The sequence below is a fragment of the Salmo salar genome, chromosome ssa22 (genome assembly GCF_905237065.1).
Source record: "Salmo salar chromosome ssa22, Ssal_v3.1, whole genome shotgun sequence".
NCBI classification, from domain to species: domain Eukaryota; kingdom Metazoa; phylum Chordata; class Actinopteri; order Salmoniformes; family Salmonidae; genus Salmo; species Salmo salar.
The window spans coordinates 14,614,251-14,636,917 of record NC_059463.1 but is presented as its reverse complement, the minus strand read 5'-3'; the positions used below and the strand labels follow the sequence as shown (position 1 = coordinate 14,636,917).

General features: G+C 42.2%; 2 protein-coding genes across 2 annotated transcripts; one reads left to right on the top strand and one right to left on the bottom strand.

Annotated features, from left to right (window-relative positions):
* The first annotated feature begins 236 nt into the window (after window positions 1-236).
* On the top strand, window positions 237-2,876 carry LOC106582853 (probable G-protein coupled receptor 173). Its single transcript, XM_014166382.2, has 2 exons — window positions 237-883; window positions 1,050-2,876. The coding sequence occupies exon 2, from the start codon at window positions 1,152-1,154 to the stop codon at window positions 2,271-2,273; it is 1,122 nt and encodes a 373-aa protein (XP_014021857.1). The 5' UTR covers window positions 237-883; window positions 1,050-1,151; the 3' UTR covers window positions 2,274-2,876.
* A 3,158-nt stretch (window positions 2,877-6,034) lies between these two features.
* prok2 (prokineticin 2) lies at window positions 6,035-7,155 on the bottom strand. Its single transcript, XM_014166210.1, has 3 exons — window positions 7,084-7,155; window positions 6,362-6,487; window positions 6,035-6,165 (listed from the first exon to the last, which is right to left on the bottom strand). The coding sequence occupies exons 1-3, from the start codon at window positions 7,153-7,155 to the stop codon at window positions 6,040-6,042; spliced, it is 324 nt and encodes a 107-aa protein (XP_014021685.1). The 3' UTR covers window positions 6,035-6,039.
* Between the last annotated feature and the right edge of the window lie 15,512 nt (window positions 7,156-22,667).

The following is a 22,667-nucleotide window of genomic DNA, read 5'->3' as shown; positions in this document are numbered from 1 at the left end:
AGGAGTCATACACTTGGATGAGATAGTAACTCAAACACATGGGTCAATAGATCTATATCTCTGTAACCCTTGGTAGTATTTTCATAATGCACCTGTCCTGTGTGACTGTACGACTATGAATTCACTCAATGACTTACAGTATATTTTTAAATTAGATGATGATCATTGCATTTTAGGTTAGGTTGGTTGTATAAGACTGTGCCTTTAAAGCTGACTCAGTGTAAAAGGAACCGAGCCCCCCGACCGAAACGATTGCATTTGACAAGGCTTTCTATAGGCTACATGAAAAACCATGCCTGAGGAATGCATGAGACAGGATCCAATTATTGAATGATTCCATGTATCGCAGAATAGTGTACACGCACAGGAGGACAAACGTTTCCGTTTCTGATCTGACGACGTGGATTACATCTCATCTATCTCGAGATTAGCCGGGGTTGTTCAGTGTTGTCGCTCTCCACCTCATCCGATTCAACCTCGTTTGGCAACGTAAATAGTAGACTTCTTTTCCACAAATACAAAACAACGCGTATAGTTTATAGACAACTGTTTTTTAAATTCTGGATCTATTCATAAACCATGCCTTCGATTGAGCGGACTGAACTGTGGTTTGGCTATAGCCTACCATGCCCTATTAACTGCGTGCTGAAGTGATGATGACGGCCTTTCCCCCGTTTTATGTTTATTTCTTCCGCAAGGCGAACGAGAACCTCCGCCATCAGTGGAAATGGAGATATGTTTTAGAAATGTGTGCCTATTAAACGGATCCTTTTAAAATGGTGTGTGCGAAGACTGCTATCAGCAGAAAATGGAACTACGAACATGTGTGTATTTCATATTCGAAACGGACACTTGTGAGATGAAGGATTACAAGAAAAGCAATGTAAAACGGTGACTTCATTTTTCGATGGATATCAATTGCTTTTGTAATCAGGCTATGCTTTAAACCCAGGAGAATAATGAATTATATTCTGAATAGGTTAAAACGCAGATGCTGTTCACCCTGAGGTATTTTGACTTAAACGTGCATCATGTTATTTTTTTTGCAGGGCAATTTTGATCAATCATTGATACTTCGACGTGAGGAAGCAGGACAACTTGATGTGCGAATATAGAATCAACGCGTCTTTGACAATAGCCTGGTTGCATAGATGGCAAACACAAGCGAGTTTGGGGAAAGCAATCCTTCACCACAGAATTACGCTATCACCGCCTCTGCGGTGAAACTAGCCTCGCTCGGTCTGATCATTTGCATCAGCCTTGTAGGGAATGTGGCGCTGTCCCTGCTGGTGCTGAAAGACAGCTCCCTTCAAAAGGCTCCGTATTATTTTCTACTTGATCTGTGCTTGGCAGATATAATACGGTCCACCGTGTGTTTTCCCTTTGTGATGATATCAATCAATAACGGTTCCACCTGGACGTACAGCATTATAAGTTGTAAGATTATTGCCTTCATGTCAGTTCTTTTTTGTTTCCATGTAGCGTTTCTGCTCTTCTGCGTCAGTGTCACCAGATACATGGCGATAGCACACCACAGGTTTTATTCCAAACGAATGACATTATGGACATGTGTGGCTGTGATTTGCATGGTCTGGACCCTCTCTGTCGCTATGGCTTTCCCCCCTGTATTCGACGTTGGCACCTACAAATTCATCCATGAGGAGGAACAATGCATTTTCGAGCACCGATACGTGAAAGCAAACGATACCCTGGGCTTCATGTTGATGCTGGCTGTCATCGTGGGAACAACACACGTTGTTTACATAAAGATGCTGTGTTTCGTTTATGACCACCGCAAGATGAAACCTGCTCAGCTGGTCCCAGCTATAAGCCAAAACTGGACCTTCCACGGGCCAGGTGCAACTGGGCAGGCAGCTGCCAATTGGATTGCAGGATTTGGACGTGGTCCCACCCCACCAACATTAGTGGGCATCAGGCAAGCCTCGCATAATGGAAACAGACGGCTGCTTGTCTTGGATGAATTTAAAATGGAGAAACGCATAGGGAAAATGTATTACATGATAACTCTGGCGTTTCTTCTCTTCTGGGCTCCGTACATTGTTGCTTGTTACCTTCGAGTTTTTGTCAAAGGAGGCACCATTCCACAGGTCTACCTGACTGCGGCGGTGTGGATGACGTTCATTCAGGCGGGGGCGAATCCCATTATTTGTTTCATATTCAACAAGGAGCTGAGGATCCGTCTCAGAGCTTGTTTCCCGTGTTGTCTCAGCACACAGACGCCTATGTCTATGGAGCCTTACTGTGTCATCTGATAGGTTCAACTGTTGTTTTAGACAAGGGAAAACGAACAGAACTGTCATGTTGCTATTAAAGCCTATAGGTGATATTTCTCAGTTGCTCTGCTTGTCCAATTTTTCCACATAAGTTGAAGGCCACATTTTGTGATTTGCACATACAGAACGTGTATGAAGTTGCCAATCTTGATTTGAAATACTAATAATTTAGCCTATTTTATGAATCTCATTAGTATATTCTTTGAGTGTAGCCTAGGCCTATGTCAATTCTGTGAGAAAGACATATGACATGTGTATATATTCTGTAAAGCTATTTTGTTTCTTTATTATGAACAAACAAAAAAAATTACTTTGTACCTTTCAGAAAATCGTAGAATTATTTGTGTGGAGAAAGTGTTAACTCACTTTTACAGTAATTTGCAAATACATGTTCTTCCTGGAATGTTGAAATAATCTGGTGATACAAATGCATCCCTTGTACATTCCCTGTAAAATAGACAAAAACATTTTTTTTCTATGGACAATGACCATGGGACTCTAAAAGAAGAAAAGTGTCAGTGCTGCAGAGAGGTGTTTGCATTGTTTGGACTTCTGAGTAAATAAACAACAAATGAATGATTAGTATTGCTTTGATTCTGTAATAAGCGAATGGTTATTGGACAGTATCTGTTCGGTTACAATACAAAGACCATATGGGAACATCCATTTCCAATCGTCATCCACAAACCCAATTACTTCCAGCGTACCATATTGTTTGTGTATTGTAGCCCTTCTGTACTGTAGCACAAATTATGTGGTGTATTACCCTGAAACAAGAATATGATTATACTCAAATCATGTTATTTTAGTATTACTACTTTATTCCATGCTGTAATGTGAAATATGACCATTATTCCTATACCATAGTATTTAACTGGCCGTAGGAAGTTTGTGGTTCTGAAAAGGAAGTGCAGCAAGAGTCCAGTTTTCCTCTGATTGCACACTCCATTCTTCTGATAAGACTTTAACTAGCCAACATTTTTTTTGTGTTTTTTTTCACCATTATTTAACCAGGTAAGCCAGTTGAGAACAAGTTCTCATTTACAACTGGCCAAGAACAACAACACAATTACACGTAAACAAACGTACAGTTAATAACACAGTATAAAAAATCTATGTACAGTGTGTGCAAATGTAGAAGATTAGGGAGGTAAGGCAGTAAATAGGCCATAAAGGCGAAATAATTACAATTTAGCATTAACACTGGAGTGATAGATGTGCAGATGAGGATGTGCAAGTAGAGATACTAAGGTGCAAAAGAGCAAAAAGATAAATAACAATATGGGGATGAGGTAGTCGGGTGTGCTATTTACAGATTGGCTATGTACAGGTACAGTGATCGGTAAGCTGCTCTGACAGCTGATGTTTAAAGTTAGAGAGAGAACATGCACCTCGCAGTATGTAAAAAAGCCAACCGTGTATAATAGTCATTATTTTGATCACTGCTCGTCTCTGTTACAGCCAAGTAAATGAAAGTCTGTCAGCTAATTGGAGTCCTTAATCTTTGTAGCCCGGTTCACCTCCCTAGGGGGAAATGGGATAGAGTGGGAGCTGCTTAGCTCTTGTTTCTGTGCAGAGCCATCCCAGTATACCTACAGTACAAACTCCCTCCCTGGTCTGGCCTCACTGCATTCATAACCATTACCATCACAACATGCCTGCCTCATACTGACATCTGCTCCGCTCCACTCCCAGCATGTACATACGAGGCTATCAGCAGAATCTCTGTGGCTTCTGAGATACTGAAACTTACTCACCGTTGAATTCTCTCATGAAATACCATTTCAGGTCAAGCATTTTTTTATGCAACAGTTCTGCCCCAGCAGTACTCTCTCTGCCTCTTTGCTGTGCTCAAGAAAAATGTTGCAGAGCCTGTACACGGCCATATTGTTGACCCCACATCTGCTGCTGTTATTTACTTTTCATCCCTAGAGTAAGTTAGGATGAAATCTGTGTTATTGCATAGAGTTTATGGTGCCCTTGTCTGAATATACCTACATTGAAATGGCAAGGCTCAGTGACCACATTGTATGTGCCAGTGTACTCCCAGTGAGCACCATCTGACGCCGACATCCATGGATGTCTAAAGACGTCATTTTGCACACTGGACTGTGGATGAGCTCCAATATTTGGGACATTGGGAGATTGCCCCATTAAGAAGCTAATCTATATCAATACTGAGAAACTAGTTTGAAATGTAACTAGAGCTGAATAACACAGTTTCCCATTAATAAATAATTAGATTAATATGAGTCAACGAACATTGGTCCCCTTAACCATTGGACAAATCTAATTATAGCTTTGCGCTTTGAATAAATGCACTGTAAAATGTAGCCTGACAATGACAGATTTTCAGAGCTGTCAGACTTCTGGAGACCTGCTCCCTATTATTACAGAGAAAACTCTTTCTTTGCTGATGTCAGAGGGGAATAGAACTTTCTGTTTTAACCTTTAAATGCCCAAACTCTTTAAATTCAACTACAATATTAGTGAAGTACGGGTCAGTTATTTCGAATATGGTTTGGGCCCAGAGTTTTTCCTGCTCACACAGCCTGACGATTAAAAATTGTGGGCCACAGAAACATGGAATAGGGTGATGTGCGTGCCCTAGTTGCAGATAACAGAAAGGAACATCCTCCTTCAATGAAATGACTCCTTGATTGCATTTCCTCCCTGTCTCCCTAGAGATTATATTTAGCATAATATCAAAGTATAATAACTCTACATTAACGTAGAGTATTCATCATGACATTGAGAAAGTCTGACCACGCATCTGTATTACGAAACATTCAAATACACTTGATAGAGGTACATGATCAGACACTTTTCCTATTTATTTGAATTGCATTTATTCCTTAAAACAAGTCCAGTGATTGAATGGCAGATCCTACCACCACCAATAACAACAACATACTGCACATAAGGTCCAGTCACATACAGTACAATACAACAATACAGTAGCGATAAAATGTCCTTTGGACGTCACACACTGTTAGAGTGGCCATTCACAAGAGTAAACAGAGTAGCTCTTTTTGACACGAGTTTGCTGAAATTATTTTATTCCATATCGGTTTAAACATAATTATGCAGATAATTATCGTTCACGTTTGTAAAGTCGCAAAGCTGTGCAAGTGAACCTGTATATTTCGTGGACCTATGTACAGATCCAGTTGTTGTTGTTGTTGTTTGATTTAGAATGGCACTAGATACCATCAACATTTACAGTGGGTACATTTTGTTTATTGTGAAGTCCAGAATCTTAAAGGGGCAATCCTTAGTTGCTACAGCCATTTTTGGACTTATAAATGAATGATATGTACCCATTGATTCGTGAAGAATATACGTATAAATGCCCCATGAGCTTAGTTCAACTGTAGGACCCATCAAAACCCCAAATATAAGTTTGTTTTACTCCAATGTTTGTAAACAATGTAAATGTAAAACTACAATTTTGATATCATGGATTGTCAGTCCTTGCATCCATAGTGTAGTCTATGGATTTGAGAGTGGTTGCAATTCTCCAGCCCCATCCCTCAGCTTTTTACTGAAGCTGTGGCAGGGAGTCAACTTTGTTAATGTTTCAGTTAAGAATTGGCGCTATAAGAAGGAAGAGCAAATTGTTCTTTTCAAATTTAAGTCAACCTGAAAATGTCTATAAGTTATATTTAATAAATATAATGGAAACAGTACTTTAAAAACTAAGTCAGACCTAGAAAATGACTATCAGCATTTCCCGAGGTTGTCCTCAGAGGTAATAGTCTGAGTAGTTGTACGGTGAAAGACATTTTGATTTGCCCTCTGATGTGGTGATGCATGCCAAATTTGGCACACATGGACATGTGTGATGTAGTCTTGTGCCAATGAAGGGAACCTGGAAACAAAGACAGAAATTCATACTGTCAACAAAATGTTTTAAAACTTAGAGACAAAAGTCAGTACATATTTTGTAAGGAAATCAGGACTCTTTCTGCTGTTCCAATACAAATTAAGTGGAGACTGAGATATTGATTAGTGAGATATGCTGTGAGGTAATACAGAGAAGAGATGATGTACAAAACGTGGCCCACCTTGTGACTCATGGGGTGACACTCGTCTCCTTTCTGTCCTATAGGGGCACACATCCTCAGGCTCCTGATCCACAGACTGACCGCACAGCACATCCCCTCTCCACACTGCATGTCCTTCACACAGGCCTGGAGAGATCACACACAATTGTATAGAGTTGAAAGATGAAAATAAAAAGCTTTAGAGAAAACTGAGAAGCATTAAAAGTGACTTTGTATATTCCAAATACTGCTCAGTCTAAGCCAAACCCTTTGTACAGATATTGATTTATTTCGGGAATGTTTGGCACTGCTATATAATATGGAGGTTATCGCAAGCTTTTTATAAAAAAAAGGATCCTGAAATTGCTCAGAGGGATATGAACAACTTGAGTGACTGCTCTCACTTTGAATGAAATGAAGGAACGAGATGAGGGAAGGAGGGGATGATTTAATGTAACAATCTGGGAGGAAAATCTGTTTCTGTTTCATGTCTGCTTGTACTTATCTCAATTCATATTAGCATCCTATATGCCTGCACAGTTCTGGCACTTTTTCGTTTTTCACCTATTATATTTCATACCCAATAATAATAATTTACCCCCTGTTATCATTTCGTTTTGGATGAATTATGATCATTATTTCATATTCAACCAAATCAAGCTTACTGTAACAAAACATGACGTTTATATAGTATCATTCATTCATAACTAGTTGGCTTCAAGAACCTGTTCGCTTCCACTTACCCCTGTGATGACTGCTGAGGACCCATGGGACACAAGCAGTAGGCAGAATAGCAGGGAGCAGCTGGACCGCATTGTGAAGCAGAAAAGTTCTCCAGCTCCTGTGTTCTCCAGGGTGAAAGAGATGGTCTGCTGTGCGTTTCTAAGTGTGTATGTGTGCGTTAGATGGACTTGAAAAGAGAGGTGGCCTCCAAAGTCTAGTGTTGAGGACAGAGACAGGTTTATAAACCCAGCCAGCCATTCCATTTAAATGAGTCACCAGCATCGCCTCCAAAGAAAAAAAGAGAAGCCCAAGGTAAAGCTCAACACGACAATATCCTTCTGGCATTCTTTATGTTGATGCCAGTTCTTCCTGTTCCTTTCCACCATTATCATACCCTTTGAGTGACCTCAAGCCTGTAGTTAGTTGTGTTGTCATCCTTGAGCAGAAGATTCAGCATTCATATATATTTCTATTAAATATACATTTCCACTTTACAAGTCATAAGCAATCAAATATACACTACTACTGCTTGTCGAAGATCTCATTCCAAAATCATGAGTTGGTCCCCCCTTTACTGCTATAACAGCCTCAACTCTTCTGGGAAGGCTTTCCACTAGATGTTGGAACATTGCTGCGGGGATTTGCTTCCATTCAGCCACGAGCATTAGTGAAGTTGAGCACTGATGTTGGGCGATTAGGCCTGACTCGCAGTCTGCGTTCCAATTCATCCCAAAGGTGTTCGATGGAGTTGAGGTCAAGGCTATGTGCAGGTCAGTCAAGTTCCACACCGATCTTGACAAACCATTTCTGAATGGACCTCGCTTTGTGCACGGGGGCATTGTCATGCTGAAATAAGAAAGGGCCTTCCCCAAATTGTTTCCACCAAGTTAGAAGCACAGAATCAAATAGAATGTCATTGTATGCTGTAGCGTTAAGATTTGCCTTCACTGGAACGAAGGGGCCCAAAGTCCTAGCTCGAACCATGAAAAACAGCCCTAGACCATTATTACTCCTCCACCAAACTTTACAGTTGGTACTATGCATTCGGGCAGGTAGCATTCTCCTGCCATCCGCCAAACCCAGATTTGTCCGTCGGACTGCCAGATGGTGAAGCGGGATTCATCATTACAGAGAACGCTTTTCCACCGCTCCAGGGTCCAATGGCGGCAAGCTTTACACCACTCCAGCCGACGCTTGGCATTGAGCATGGTGATCTTAGGCTTGTGTGTGGCTGCTTGACCATGGAAACCCATTTCATGAAGCTCCTGATGAACAGTTATTTTACTGATGTTGCTTCCAGAGGCAGTTTGGAACTCAGTAGTAAGTGTTGCAACGGAGGACAGACAATTTCTACACGCTACGCACTTCAGCACTCAAATCAAATCAAACTTTATTTGTCACATGCGCCGAAAACAACAGGTGTAGACCTTACCATGAAATGCTTACTTTCAAGCCCTTAACCAACACTGCTGTTCAAGAAAGAGTTAAGAAAATATTTACCAAATAAACTAAAGTAAAAAATAACAATAACGAGGATATACAGAGGGTACCAGTACCAAGTCAATGTGCGGGGGTACAAGTTAGTCGAGGTAATTTGTAAATATAGGTAGGGGTAGTGACTATGCACAGATCATAAACAGCTAGTAGCAGCAATGTAAAAACAAATGGGCTGGGGGGTTGTGTCAATGTAAAAAGTCCGGGTGGCCATTTGATTAATTGTTCAGCAGTCTTTTGGATTAGGGGTAGAAGCTGTTAAGGAGCTTTTGGTCCTAGACTTGGTGCTCCCGTACCGCTTGCCCTGCGGTAGCAGAGAAAACAGTCTATGACTTGGGTGACTGGAGTCTTTGACAATTTCTTTTCACATTGAGGGAGAGGTTGTTGTCCTGGCACCACATTGCCAGATCTCTGACCTCCTCCCTATAGGCTGTCTCAACATGGTTGGTAATCAGGTCTACCACTGTTGTGTTGTCAGCAAACTTAATGATGGTGTTGGAGTCGTGTTTGGCCACGCAGTTGTGGGTGAACACGGAGTACAGGAGGGAACTAAGCACAATACCCCTGAGGGGCCCCATTGTTGAGGATCAGCATGGCAGACGTGTTGTTGCCTACCCTTGCCACCTGGGGGTGGCCCGTCAGGAAGTCCAGGATCCAGTTGCAGAGGGAGGTGTTTAGTTCCAGGGTCCTCAGCTTAGTGATGAGCTTCGTGGGCACTATGGTGTTGAACGCTGAGCTGTAGTTAATGAAAGGCATTTTCACATTGGTGTTCCTTTTGTCCAGGTGGGAAAGGACAGTGTGGAGTGCGATTGAGATTGCGTCATCTGTGGATCTGTTGGGGCGGTATGCGAATTGGAGTGGGTCTAGGGTATCTTGGATGATTCTGTTGATGTGAGCCCTGACCAGCCTTTCAAAGCACTTCATGCCTTCTGACGTGAGTGCTACAGGGCGGTAGTCATTTATGCAGGTTTCCTTCACTTCCTTGGGCACAGGGACTATGGTGGTCTGCTTGAAACATGTAGGTATTACAGACTCGGTCAGGGACAGGTTGAAAACATCAGTGAAGACACTGCCACATCCGACGAGTGTCAGAGCCGGTATAGTAGGATTCAATCTTAATCCTGTATTGACGCTTTGCCAGCGGGATTTCTTATAAGTGTCCGGATTAGTGTCCCGCTCCTTGAAAGCGGCAGCTCTAGCCTTTAGCTCGATGTGGATGTTGCCTCTAATCCATGGCTTCTGGTTGATATTTGTACGTACGGTCACTGTGGGGACGATGTCGTCGATGCACTTATTGATTGAGCCGATGACTGAAGTGGTATACTCATCAATGCCATTGGGTGAATCCCGGAACATATTCCAGTCTGTGCTAACAAAACAGTCCTGTAGCATAGCATCCGCGTCATCTGACCACTTCCTTATTGAGCGAGTCTCTGGTACTTCCTGCTTTAGTTTTTGCTTGTAAGCAGGAATCAGGAGGATATAATTATGGTCAGATTTGCCAAATGGAGGGTGAGGGAGAGCTTTGTATGTGTCTCTATGTGTGGAGTAAAGGTGGTCTAGAGTTTATTTTCCTCTGTTTGCACATGTGACATGCTGGTAGAAAGTAGGTCAAATGGATTTAAGTTTGCCTGCTTTGAAGTCCCCGGCCACTAGGAGCACCACTTCTGGATGAGCATTTTCTTGTTTGCTTATGGCCTTATACAGCTGGTTGAGTCGGGTCTTAGTGGCAGCATCGGTTTGTGGTGGTAAATAGATGGCTTTGAATAATATAGATGAAAACTCTCTTGGTAGATAGTGTGGTCTACAGCTTATCATAAGGTACTCTACCTCAGGCGAGCAATACCTTGAGACTTCTTTAATATTAGACATCGCGCAATGCCCCTCGTCTTACCAGACGTAGCTTCTCTGTCCTGTCGATGCATGGAAAATCCAGCCAGGTCTCTATTATCTGTGTCGTCGTTCAGCCACGACTCGGTGAAACATAAGATATTACAGTTTTTAATGTCCCGTTGGTAGGATAGTCTTGATCATGTCATCCATTTTGTTTTCCAATGATTACACGTTGGCCAATAGAACGGATGGTAGTGAAAGTTTACTCACTCGCCTACGAATTCTCAAAAGGCAGCCCGTCCTCTGCCCCCTTTTTCTCTGTCTTTTCTTCACGCAAAGGATGGGGATTTGGGCCCATTCCCAAGAAAGCAGTATATCCTTCACGTCGGACTCATTAAAGAAAAAATCTTTGTCCCGTTTCGAGGTGAGTAATCGCTGTTCTGATGTCAAGAAGTTATTTTCGGTCATAAGAGATGGTAGCAACAACATTATGTTCAAAATAAGTAAAAGAAAATAAGTTACAAACAATGCGAAAAAACTAACAAAATAGAACAGTTGGTTAGGAACCACAGTTGGTTAGGTCCCGTTCTGTGGCCTACTCAGCCTACTTCGCGGCTGAGCCGTTGTTGCTCCTAGACGTTTCCACTTCACAACACTTACAGTTGACCGGGGCAGCTCTAGCAGTGCAGAAATTTGACTAACTGGACTTTTTGGAAAGGTAGCATCCTATGCCACGTTGAAAGTCACTGAGCTCTTCAGGAAGGCCATTCTACTGCCAATACTTGTCTATGGAGATTGCATGGCTGTGTTCGATTTTATACAACTGTCAGCAACGGTATGGCTGAAATAGCCGAATCCTCTAATGTGAAGGGGTGTCCACATACTTTTGTATATATAGTGTATATAAAATATTATGGTAAGAAAATAAAAGCCACACATTCCTTAGCTCTGATGCAATACATTTAAATACAATTACATGGTCACTCAATCACTGTAGGATCGCCAAAAGAATGCCACTCCAATAAAAATGTCTATGTCAACTGAATGAATTGAGTACATCGTCCTAGGCTCACGTGATTTAAGGCCATATGTGGATATTTGTGGTATTTAATCTGCTATTGGAAGGGTTGTCATGACAGAAACTCAAGGTCTCCTCTCCAATATGAAAGGCGGTAGCACTTGTGATTTTATCAAATATTTTTCCCCTTATAATTTTTTGAAAATTGGCATGCCAATTTTAACATTGTTATATTTTCAGCAGCTAGAGTCACAGAAGTCCTTGGTGTTTGAGCCCAGATGTTCAAGATGAGTAAAATGGCAGAAAAACATTTTTTCTTTTCATATTGTAGTGATGCCAGAATGGAGTGAGATGGAATTTAAACTTTGGGCAACAAGTGATTTCAATGTAAAAGGCTGATAATACAAACATTTGTTGCATAGTGGCTGATTACCCTCCTGCTTGAATCCAAGAAGTTCCATTGTCTAGTTTGCGTGTGTTGTAGAATAGTGACATCAAGTAGAACCAGCTGATATGTCCAGTCGGCTGCAGTTGAACTGTCCCTCATCAGTTGGTAAGGACTTGAGTCCCAGTCACACCACTAATCGAGTCTCACAGGAAGCCAAGATTAAGGCCCCAGCCTCGAGAATGATGACCAAAGGTGGAGAGTGGGATAGCCCTGGACTAAATGACACACTTCTCTTGAAGCAGTGTGACTCTGAATACAGCAGAATATGAATATGAATATCACTCAAGATCATCTATATTGTTCAACTCATTTTATTCTCTCCTTCAGTGGGGAGTACCAACCAAGGTGAATATGTAATTGGCTGACATGTACATTTGCGATCTGACCCTCTGATCCTGTAATAGCTGGTGAGAAAGAAGGAGGGAGGGTTGAGATGGTGAGAGAGACACACACACACACAGAAAGAGAGAGCAGCCAGCAGTTTAAGCTGCAGGGTAGACCTGTATTTTTATTTCTAACACTGACTGAGTGCCAGGTCGGCTGAAATGACTTGGCATGCATCCCTCCAGTGTGCTGCTCTTCCCTGATGTATCATTACTCCTTCATCATTGCACATATCAAGGTATTGGCAAGGAAGCAATGCAGAAGAAGATGAGTTCGCATAAATGCATCACCTGGACAGAAACGTTCATAGAAAGAGAATATGTCAGAGATATGGATTTTATTTCCTTAAGTCTCAGGGTGAGGGTGTCTCAATCCACTTCAAAGCACCAAAGTAGAGAACACTTAAGCACAATGCAGAAACCATTTACAGTATAATTTAAGTGAAAATGGGTTCATTTCTACATTGCAACACTGTATTTTCAGTGTGCAGTTCAATATTTCCTGAAATATTTCACCTTATTACTGCAAGTGGATCATTTTGTGTTTCAAAGCACTTCACCTTATTTTCTGCCTGTGACAGGAACCAGTCTGGAGCTCTTGACCAAGTCTCAAAGTCCCGTGTGGCTCAGTTGGTAGAGCATGGTGTTTGCAACGCCAGGGTAGTGGGTTCGATTCCCACAGGGGACCAGTACGGGGAAAAAAAAAAAGTATGATATGTATGCATTCACTACTGTAAGTCACTCTGGATAAGAGTGTCTGCTAAATGACTAAAATGTAAATGTCAAAGCAATACCAATCCAAGGAGATTAACAAGGAGACATAAAACACAAGGAAGAAGTAAAGAGGCTAGGAGGACAAATACAACAAAACGCCCTGGTATGGAGTGAACTGTCTTTCAAATATGATTGGTTTCCATTACTTAAAATGATGGGTAACATACTCATTTAATGGAACATTTGCAGTGTTGCCTGTGAAACTGAATGACTCTTTATTATACTTTTTTGCATAGTTTACAGCTATAACAGCTATAGTCCTAGCTAAGGATTTTCACTTGAGAATTGGAAAAGGGTTGCCAATGAGGACTGATCATTTGATGTGTCATCACTGGTCTAACACCCATACTACATAACAGCCAGACAACCACACACATTGTATTTATCAAGCACTCTCTGAGCCCAATTGTTCCTCTATTCCATGCAGAACCTGCTGTTGCCTTATGATTTAGTAACCACAGTGCATTACAGAAAGCCCCATCTTATATTGTGCCTGCTTGCTAGTGTTGGCTGAGATTTTAGAGACAGGCAGCCCAGTGAGAAACCAGGCTGAGGTGTGCCACACATTGTTACACTCAGAGGAGTGCAGTGCGTTCGGTTCATTCTGACGAACACAGAGGTAGTGGCACAGAGGCTCTTTAGAAAGCATTGCAGCAGGTTCACCGACACAGTAAAGGTAGCTTACAGACGAGGGGTTATTTTATAGGAGGCTTGCGTCTTTCTTCCTGTTCTTGTTCCTTGGCCTGGAGCTTGGGGGAGGACTGGTATGGGGGCATTTGGCAAGCTGACAGTCAGAAAGTTCAAAGCTCCTCTGTGTGTCAGGAGCAATTACTGGCTGTCAGGAAAAAGCTTGGCTCATGGAGTAGGACACTAATGTCTCTGATATGATGTAGACCTAGAGCCAAGTCATGGTTTACTTTACATGAATGATAAAGGCCCCTCTTTGGCTGCTGGCTGTGCAAGGTTTAGAATAAACAATTGACTTACCATTCATCATGTATACATCAATGATGTCGCTATTGCTGCTGGTGATTCTCTGATCCACCTCTACGCAGACGACACCATTCTGTATACTTCTGGCCCTTCTTTGGACACTGTGTTACCTAACCTCCAGACGAGCTTCAATGCCATACAACTCTCCTTCCGTGGCCTCCAACTGCTCTTAAATGCAAGTAAAACTAAATGCATGCTCTTCAACCGATCGCTGCCCACACCTGCCCGCCCGCCCGCCCAGCATCACTACTCTGGACGGTTCTGACTTAGAATATGTGGACAACTACAAATACCTAGGTGTCTGGTTAGACTGTAAGCTCTCCTTCCAGACTCACATCAAACATCTCCAATCCTAAATTAAATCTAGAATCAGCTTCCTATTTCGCAACAAAGCATCCTTCACTCATGCTGCCAAACATACCCTTGTAAAACTGACGATCCTACCAATCCTTGACTTCAGCGATGTCATTTACAAAATAGCCTCCAACACTCTACTCAACAAATTGAATGCAGTCAACCACATTTCCATCCGTTTTGTCACCAAAGCCCCATATACTACCCACCACTGCGACCTGTATGCTCTCGTTGGCTGGCCCTTGCTTCATATTTGTCGCCAAACCCACTGGCTCCAGGTCATCTATATGTATTTGCTTGGTAAAGCCCCGCCTTGTCTCAGCTCACTGGTCACCATAGCAGCAGCCACCCATAGCACGCGCTCCAGCATGTATATTTCCCTGGTCACCCCCAAAGCCAATTCCTCCTTCGGCTGCCTTTCCTTCTAGTTCTCTGCTGCTAATAACTGGAACTAACTGCAAAAATCACTGAAGCTGGAGACTCATATCTCCCTCACTAGCTTTAAGCACCAGCTGTCAGAGCAGCTCACAGATCACTGCACCTGTACATAGCCTATCTGTAAATAGCCCATCCAACTACCTCATCCCCATACTGTTGTCTATTTTATTTATTTTTGCTCCTTTGCATCCCAGTATCTTTACTTGTACACTCATATTCTGCACATCTATCACTTCAGTGTTAAATTGCCATATTGTAATTATTTCGCCACTATGGCCTATTTATTGCCTTACCTCCGTTATCCTACCTCATTTGCACACACTGTATATATACTTTTTCTACTATATTGACTGTATGTTTGTTTATTCCATGTGTAACTCTGTGTTGTTGTTTGTGTTGCACTGCTTTGCTTTATCCTGGCCAGGTCGCAGTTGTAAATGAGAACTTGTTCTCAACTAGCCTACCTGGTTAAATAAAGGTGAAATAAAAAATAAATATAAATCAGGGTTCCCCAACTTTTAGGTTATTTTTTTATTGTTGGACATAAAAGACTGTAGAAACACTAGAAAATCAGCTCCAAATGATTTTTAATTTTGGAAATGTGTTGCCAACTATTCCCACGTATAATAGAGAGACATGATATCTATAAACAAGGTTTGAAATTATTATGTTTTAGTCAAATATTATATCTGCTTGTGGTCAATTTGCAGTCTACAAATGATTTCTAATTATGTTCCGGTCGCCCGACCATCCGCTCAAGAAAAAATAGGCCCTCGGCTGAAGCTAGTTAATGATCCCTGCTATACATGAATTAAGACATCTTTGACTTCTGTTATTCCTGGTGAGGGAGGGGATGGGGTTGCTGGCTCATCCACATAAATCTATTCTGAGTCTGTCCCTCCAAGGCAATCCCCAATCTCATTTTCTCTGCATGCGTAAATTCAACTTGGTCTCAGGGCATTTTGTATTATTCTGTATGTATATCCGAGACACTCCATTTGGAATGATATGTTACGTTTGGTATGGTAGTTAATAACTTGTGGATGTCCACCCATTTTGTATAATAAAATGTTAAAGTTGTCTGTTGTGAGATTTGAACTTCCAATTTTTGGGTTGCTAGACTCGTTATACGCCCACCCATCCACCCTGAACAACCACACTACTTTCGTTTTTGCCTTAAGTAACCATCTGTCTTATGTAACCATACCAAACGTGACATATCATCTTAAATGGAGTGTCTCGGATTTACGCACAGAATAATACGAAATGCTCTGAAACCAGGTTGCTAAATTGTGTAAGGAGCACATGCCATGAGATTGCGGGTTATTGTGAACATCAGGCTCTTTTGGCTCTGGACATCTCCTAACTAGATCAAAGCCCAGGGTAACATCATGTTGCTGCTGTTCAAATCCCCTGGCATCCCCACTGGGCATCTTCCCTCCCTCATAAGGCACTGCAGGATTTCAACTAATCTCTTCCCCTCTTCATCTGATGCTTTTTATCTCAATGACATGGCCCCCCTTGTGCGAGATTGGAGTTAATCCTGGTGTTGCCGTGATCCCACCGGCTGGGATGATCCATCTGAAGGGATTAGGGATGCCTGAGGGTGAAAGGAGAGTGGGAGACCCAAGAGGGAGTTCAGATCAGGGGTGAAATCTCATGGGGAGCCAGCAAAATGAGTTGCCTTTTAATTGCTGGCCATGCCTAATCCCATAGTGTTATAACACCTGTGGTGGTGTGGCGTGTGTATATTTGTCCCCATCCAATGATACGTGGAAAGAGAACCCTGCACAAGAACGAGACAAGGCTATGACCAAAAAAATCCACATTCATTATTATAGGGTATAAATCCCTTTTCTCTAAAACAGGGTGTAATTCCAATTTCTCTCAAACTGTACCAAACATTCTGATCTTCAATATGTTTTTATTTATTTGATAACAATAAAACATGTAAGAAATGTAGAAATTTAATAGCAATAGTTTTCGTCAATAGTACTGTGAATAGTACCTTCCCCTCTATTCATATTAGTAATTGTATTGTATCCCAAAGACCCAAAATATGCAGAGTTGCCTTGGTTGTCTATGTCATAGCTACAGCAAGGATAGAATGTACTAACTTGAAGGTCGCAGCAACAGCTGCACATCATTTTTTTAAATTGGTTTTGAACTATGGCAGAATTTGCCCTGGTAAAGTTCACTGCATTCAACCCCCCCTGACCCCCTAGAGTGCATTCAACCCCCCCCCCCAAAAAAAATAAAAAAACATTACACTGAGTCTACAAAACATTAAGAAAACCTCCAGGTGAAAGCTGGTGAATCCAGGTGAAAGCTATGATCCGTTATTTATGTCACTTGTTAAATCCACTTCAATCAGTACAGAGGAAGGGGAGGAGACAGATTAAAAAAGGATGTTTAAGTCTTGAGACAGTTGAGATGAGTACCATTCAGAGGGTGAATGGGCAAGACAAAATATTTAAGTGCCTTTGAACGGGTATGGTAGTAGGTGCACCGGTTTGTGTCAAGAACTGCGACACCGCTGTTTTTTTCACGCTCAACAGTTTCCCGTGTGTATCAAGAATGGTCCACCACCCAAAGGACATCCAGACAACTTGACACAACTGTGGGAAGCATTGGAGGCAACATGGGCCAGCATCCCTGTGGAACACTGACGACACCTTGTATAGTCCATGCCCCAACAAATTTAGGCTGTTCTGAGGGCAAAGGGGGGGGTGCAACTCAATATTTGGAAGGGGTTCTTAATGTTTTGTACACTCAGTGTATAGGTATGCTATACAGGGAGAACCAGAACTTTAGCCTTGGATGTGTTCAGTTCAATTCACACTCAACGAGCTGTAAAAAGCCATAAGCAAACAAGACAATGCTCATCCAGAGGTGGCACCCCTAGTGGCCGGGGACTTTAATGCAGGGAAATTTAAATCTGTTTTACCTACTTTCTACCAGTATGTTACATGTGCAACCAGAGGAAAACTCTAGACCACCTTTACTCCACACACAGAGACACATACAAAGCTCTCTCTCGCTCTCCATTTGGCAAATCTGCCCATAATTATATCCTCCTGATTCCCGCTTACAAGCAAAAACCAAAGCAGGAAGTACCAGTGACTCAGTCAATACGGAAGTGGTCAGATGACGCGGATACTAAACTACAGGACTGTTTTGCTAGCACAGACTGGAATATGTTCCGGGTCTTATCCGATGGCATAGTGGAATATACCACATCAGTCACAGGCTTCATCAATAAGTGCATCGATGATGTTGTCCACACGGGGACAGCACGTACATACCCCAACCAGAAACCGTGGATTAGAGGCAACATTTGCACTGAGCTAAAGGGTAGAGCTGCCGCTTTCAAGAAGCGAGACTCTAACCCGGATGCTTATAAGAAATCCCGCAATGCCCTCAGATGAACCATCAAACAGGCAAATAGTAAATACAGGACTAAGACTGAATCCTACTACACCAGCTCCGACGCTCGTCGGATGTGGCAGGACTTGCAAACTATTATGGACTACAAAGGGAACCACAGCCGAGAGCTGCCCAGTGACACAAGCCTACCAGATGAGCTAAACGACTTCTATGCGTGCTTCGAGGCAAGCAACACTGAAGCATGCATGAGAGCATCAGCTGATATGAGTAAGACCTTAAAACAGGTCAACATTCACAAGGACGCAGGGCCAGACGGATTTCCAGGACGTCTACTTCAAGCATGCGCTGACCAACTGCCAAGTGTCTTCATTGACATTTTTCAACCTGTCCCTAGCCGAGTCTGTAATACCTACAGTACACTACCGTTCAAAAGTTAGGGGTCAGTTAAAAATGTCCTTGTTTTTGAAAGAAAATAGAAAATGCTGTCCAATAAAATAACATAAAATTCATCAGCAATACAGTGTAGACATTGTTAATGTTGTAAATGACTATTGTAGCTGGAAATGGCAGATTCTTTATGGAATACCTACATAGGCGTACAGAGGCCCATTATCAGCAACCATCACTCCTCTGTTCAAATGGCACATTGTGTTAGCTAATCCAAGTTTATCATTTTAAAAGGCTTCATTAGAAAACCCTTTTGCAATTATGTTAGCACAGCTGAAAACTGTTGTTCAGATTAACGAAGCAAAAAAACTGGCCTTCTTTAGACTAGTTGAGTATCTGGAGCATCAGCATTTGTGGGTTCGATTACAGGCTCAAAATGGCCAAAAAGAAAGACCTTTCTTCTGAAACTCATCATGCTATTCTTGTTCTGAGAAATGAAGGCTATTCCATGTGAGAAATTACCAAGAAACTGAAGATCATGTACAACGCTGTGTACCACTCCCTTCACAGAACAGCGCAAACCAGAATAGAAAGAGAGGTGTGAGGCCCCGGTGCACAACTGAGCAAGAGGACAAGTACATTAGAGTGTCTAGCTTGAGAAACAGACGCCTCACAAGTCCTCAACTGGCAGCTTCATTAAATAGTACCCGCAAAACACCAGTCTCAACGTCAACAGTGAAGAGGTGACTCTGGGATGCTGGCCTTCCAGGCAGAGCTCCTCTGTCCAGTGTCTGTGTTCTTTTGCCCATCTTAATCTTTTATTTTTATTGGCCAGTCTGAGACATGGCTTTTTCTTTGCAACTCTGCCTAGAAGGCCAGCATTCCGGAGTCACCTCTTCACTGTTGACGTTGAGACTGGTGTTTTGCGGGTACTATATAATGAAAGGCTGGTCATGGCTCACATCTACAACATAATCCCAGAAACCCTAGACCCACTCCAATTTGCATACCGCCCCAACAGATTCACAGATGACGCAATCTCTATTGCACTCAATTCTGCCCTTTCCCACACCTGGACAAAAGGAACACCTACTTGAGAATGCTGTTCACTGACTACAGCTCAGCGTTCAACACCATAGTACCCTCAAAGCTCATCACTAAGCTAAGGACCCTGGGACTAAACACCTCCGTCTGCAACTGGATCCTGGACTTCCTGGACTAAGGGTAGGCAACAACACATCTGCCATGCTGATCCTCAATACGGGTGCATGCTTAGTCCCCTCTTGTACTCCGTGTTCACGCATGACTGCATGGCCAAGAATGGCCAAGCATGACTCCAACACCATCATTAAGTTTGCCAATGACACAACGATGGTAGGTCTGATCACCGACAATGATGAGACGGCCTATAGGGAAAAGGTCAGAGACCTGGCAGTGTGGTTCCAGGACAACAACCTCTCCCTCAACATGTTCAAGACAAAAGAGCTGATCGTGTATGACAGGAAAAGGAGGGCCGAGCACGCCTCCATTCTCATTGACGGGGCTATAGTGGAACAGGTTGAGCGCTTCAAGTTCCTTGGTGTGAAGAGGGCACGACAACGCCTATCCCCCCTCAGGAGGCTGAAAAGTTTTGCATGGGGCCTCAGATCCTCAAAAAGTTCTACAGCTGCACCATCGAGAGCATCTTGACTGCTTACATCACCGCCTGGTATGGCAACTGCACGGCCTCCACCCGTAAGGTGCTACAGAGGGTAGTGCGTACGGCCCAGTACATCACTGTGGCCAAGCTTCCAGCCATCCAGGACCTCTATACCAGGCGGTGTCAGAGGAAGGCCCTAAAAATTGCCAAAGACTCCAGCCACCCTAGTCATAGGCTCTTCTATCTGCTGCCGCACGGCAAGTAGTACCACAGCGCCAAGTCTAGGTCCAAAAGGCTTCTTAAAAGCTTCTATCCCCAAGCCATAAGACTGCTGAACAGCTAATCAAATGGCTACCCGGACTATTTGCATTGAGCCCACCCTTAGTTTACGCTGCTGCTACTCGCTGTTTATTATCTATGCATAGTCACTTTACCCCTACTTACATGTACATAATACCTCGACTAACCTGTACCGCCACACATTGACTCAGTACCAATACTCCATGTATATAGCCTCGTTATTGTAATTTTATTGTTGCTCTTTTATTTTTTACTTTAGTTTATTTAGTAAATATTTTTCTTAACTCAAATTATTCTCAAAACGGCATTGTTGGTTAATTAAGGGCTTGTAAGTAAGCATTTCACGGTAAGGTCTACACCTGTTGTATTCGGCGCATATAACAAATACAAATACACTTTCCTCAAAATTGTCATCTTCAGGATCTTCCCACTCAGTCCACATACTATCCATCACACCTACACAACATTCATTGTGTTTTTAATGCTTTTCCCTTGGTGTCATAAAGCTTTACAATACTTTTGTTTGAAAGTCCCACGTAAGAGAGAGTGTTTGACGTAAGAGAGAGATCCACTCTTTCAGAAAATATGTAACCTTCATTACACGCGTCCTTTTTTCTGCCAGGACATTCACTATCATGCAAATAGCCCTTTACCTCGCAAGGTCACAGCTCATCAATTCAGATTCCTGTCCTTGGTTCCCCACAAAGACATCTGCTCATGGCAATATCCATTCAAACCTGCACCTAGCCTCTACAAACTATTACCACTTGAGCTCCTTCTAGTCTCTAGAACAATCAGTGTCCCTCTCGAGAGCCCCATTAGGTTCTAGTTACCATCAATGTTCCCTCAAATATTTAGGGGCACTGAGCAAATTTTAGGTCTTGTGAGTGGAAACTTGAACATTGTGAGAATTTTTTGCAACTTCCGGTACCCTTACAGTTTTAGACAGTAGCCAATAGGCTATTGTGGCTATTTGAGCATAATGTAGGTCTACCAACAAAACCAATGGAGAAAATCCCATAACATTTTAACTTGGAAATAGCTTTTGATTTCTATGATATAGCCTACAGTAGCCTATATGTGGTGTTCAATGCAGGCCTACATTGCATGAGACTTTTAAAAAGGGCTTGACATTAATTTAGGATTTTTTACTTGGTCTGTAACACCATAGGTAAAAAAGGTGACTGTAAATTGCATTGTATTGTGTTGTATGATGCAAGAAACTACTTTACAAAATAAAATGTGTTATTATTACCATATAGTGAATTAGACAATGTAGGCTACCCCTCTGGCTATTGGCTTATTTGCATATTCAAGCCTGTTTCAAAATACAACACTCCCATTTAATTTAGACATCAGCTTTTTACCTGACTGGCTTTTCAAAGACAGCTTGAAATGTAGCCTACATGTTTTGTGCTCTTGTAGGAAGCAGTAACTTCCCATTACTGACCTATACTTATCTATAACTGGGCTAATAACTCGCTAACTAGCAAAGAATATCAATAAATGTGCAGACACGCAGGCTATGTGCTCTGATCTGAACTGATCTGAAAAGTCATTTACTCATGGGTGATTGAAAGACCGCTGGTGGGCTACCCCACTGATAGAATTCTACTCCATTGCGCTCTGGCTCTGCCTACAACAAAATCACAGACTCAATCTTGCAAAGTTGGATTTGTTTTGGTTTGTTGCATTGAAAAGGGGCTGATATAATGTTGATTCGATCACGGAAAAAAACGTGGATCTATATAGTGCAAACTAATAGAGCGAACTCGGTGAAGTTTAATCTCTTGTCTCTGCATGGCCTGGCATTTGTTCTGCGCAGCAGTCCTGGAGGAGGTGCGGCCTTAGAGGGAACAGCCATAATATACTCATTATCAGCATTATTTATGAGTTATGGCTCATTGCACTTGAAGATTCTGAAACAAAAAAACAATGAATATTACAACTAAATAGAATTAAATGGATCGCAAAGCATCAAATAATGAAAAGGTATGAATCAGTTAAACTCTGACTTTGACAATGGTGTCGAGATATGACTATTGAACGAGCACTCAATTCCGGTGTAATGTATATGTTTGGGGTTCAGATCTACATACTAAAGGTTTCTCTGCCTCTGGTGGAGATGGACCTTTGCCAGTATAAACAAACACAGC

What these genes read in the sequence shown, in the direction of transcription:
- LOC106582853 (XM_014166382.2), top strand. Translation starts at nt 1,152, where the DNA reads ATGGCAAACACAAGCGAGTTTGGGGAAAGCAATCCTTCACCACAGAAT.
- prok2 (XM_014166210.1), bottom strand. Translation starts at nt 7,155, where the DNA reads ATGCGGTCCAGCTGCTCCCTGCTATTCTGCCTACTGCTTGTGTCCCAT. An exon ending in CCTCAGCAGTCATCACAGGG is followed by an intron (nt 6,488 to 7,083) that starts GTAAGTGGAAGC and finishes TGATCTCTCCAG; the next exon opens with GCCTGTGTGAAGGACATGCA. An exon ending in GTCACCCCATGAGTCACAAG is followed by an intron (nt 6,166 to 6,361) that starts GTGGGCCACGTT and finishes CTTTGTTTCCAG; the next exon opens with GTTCCCTTCATTGGCACAAG.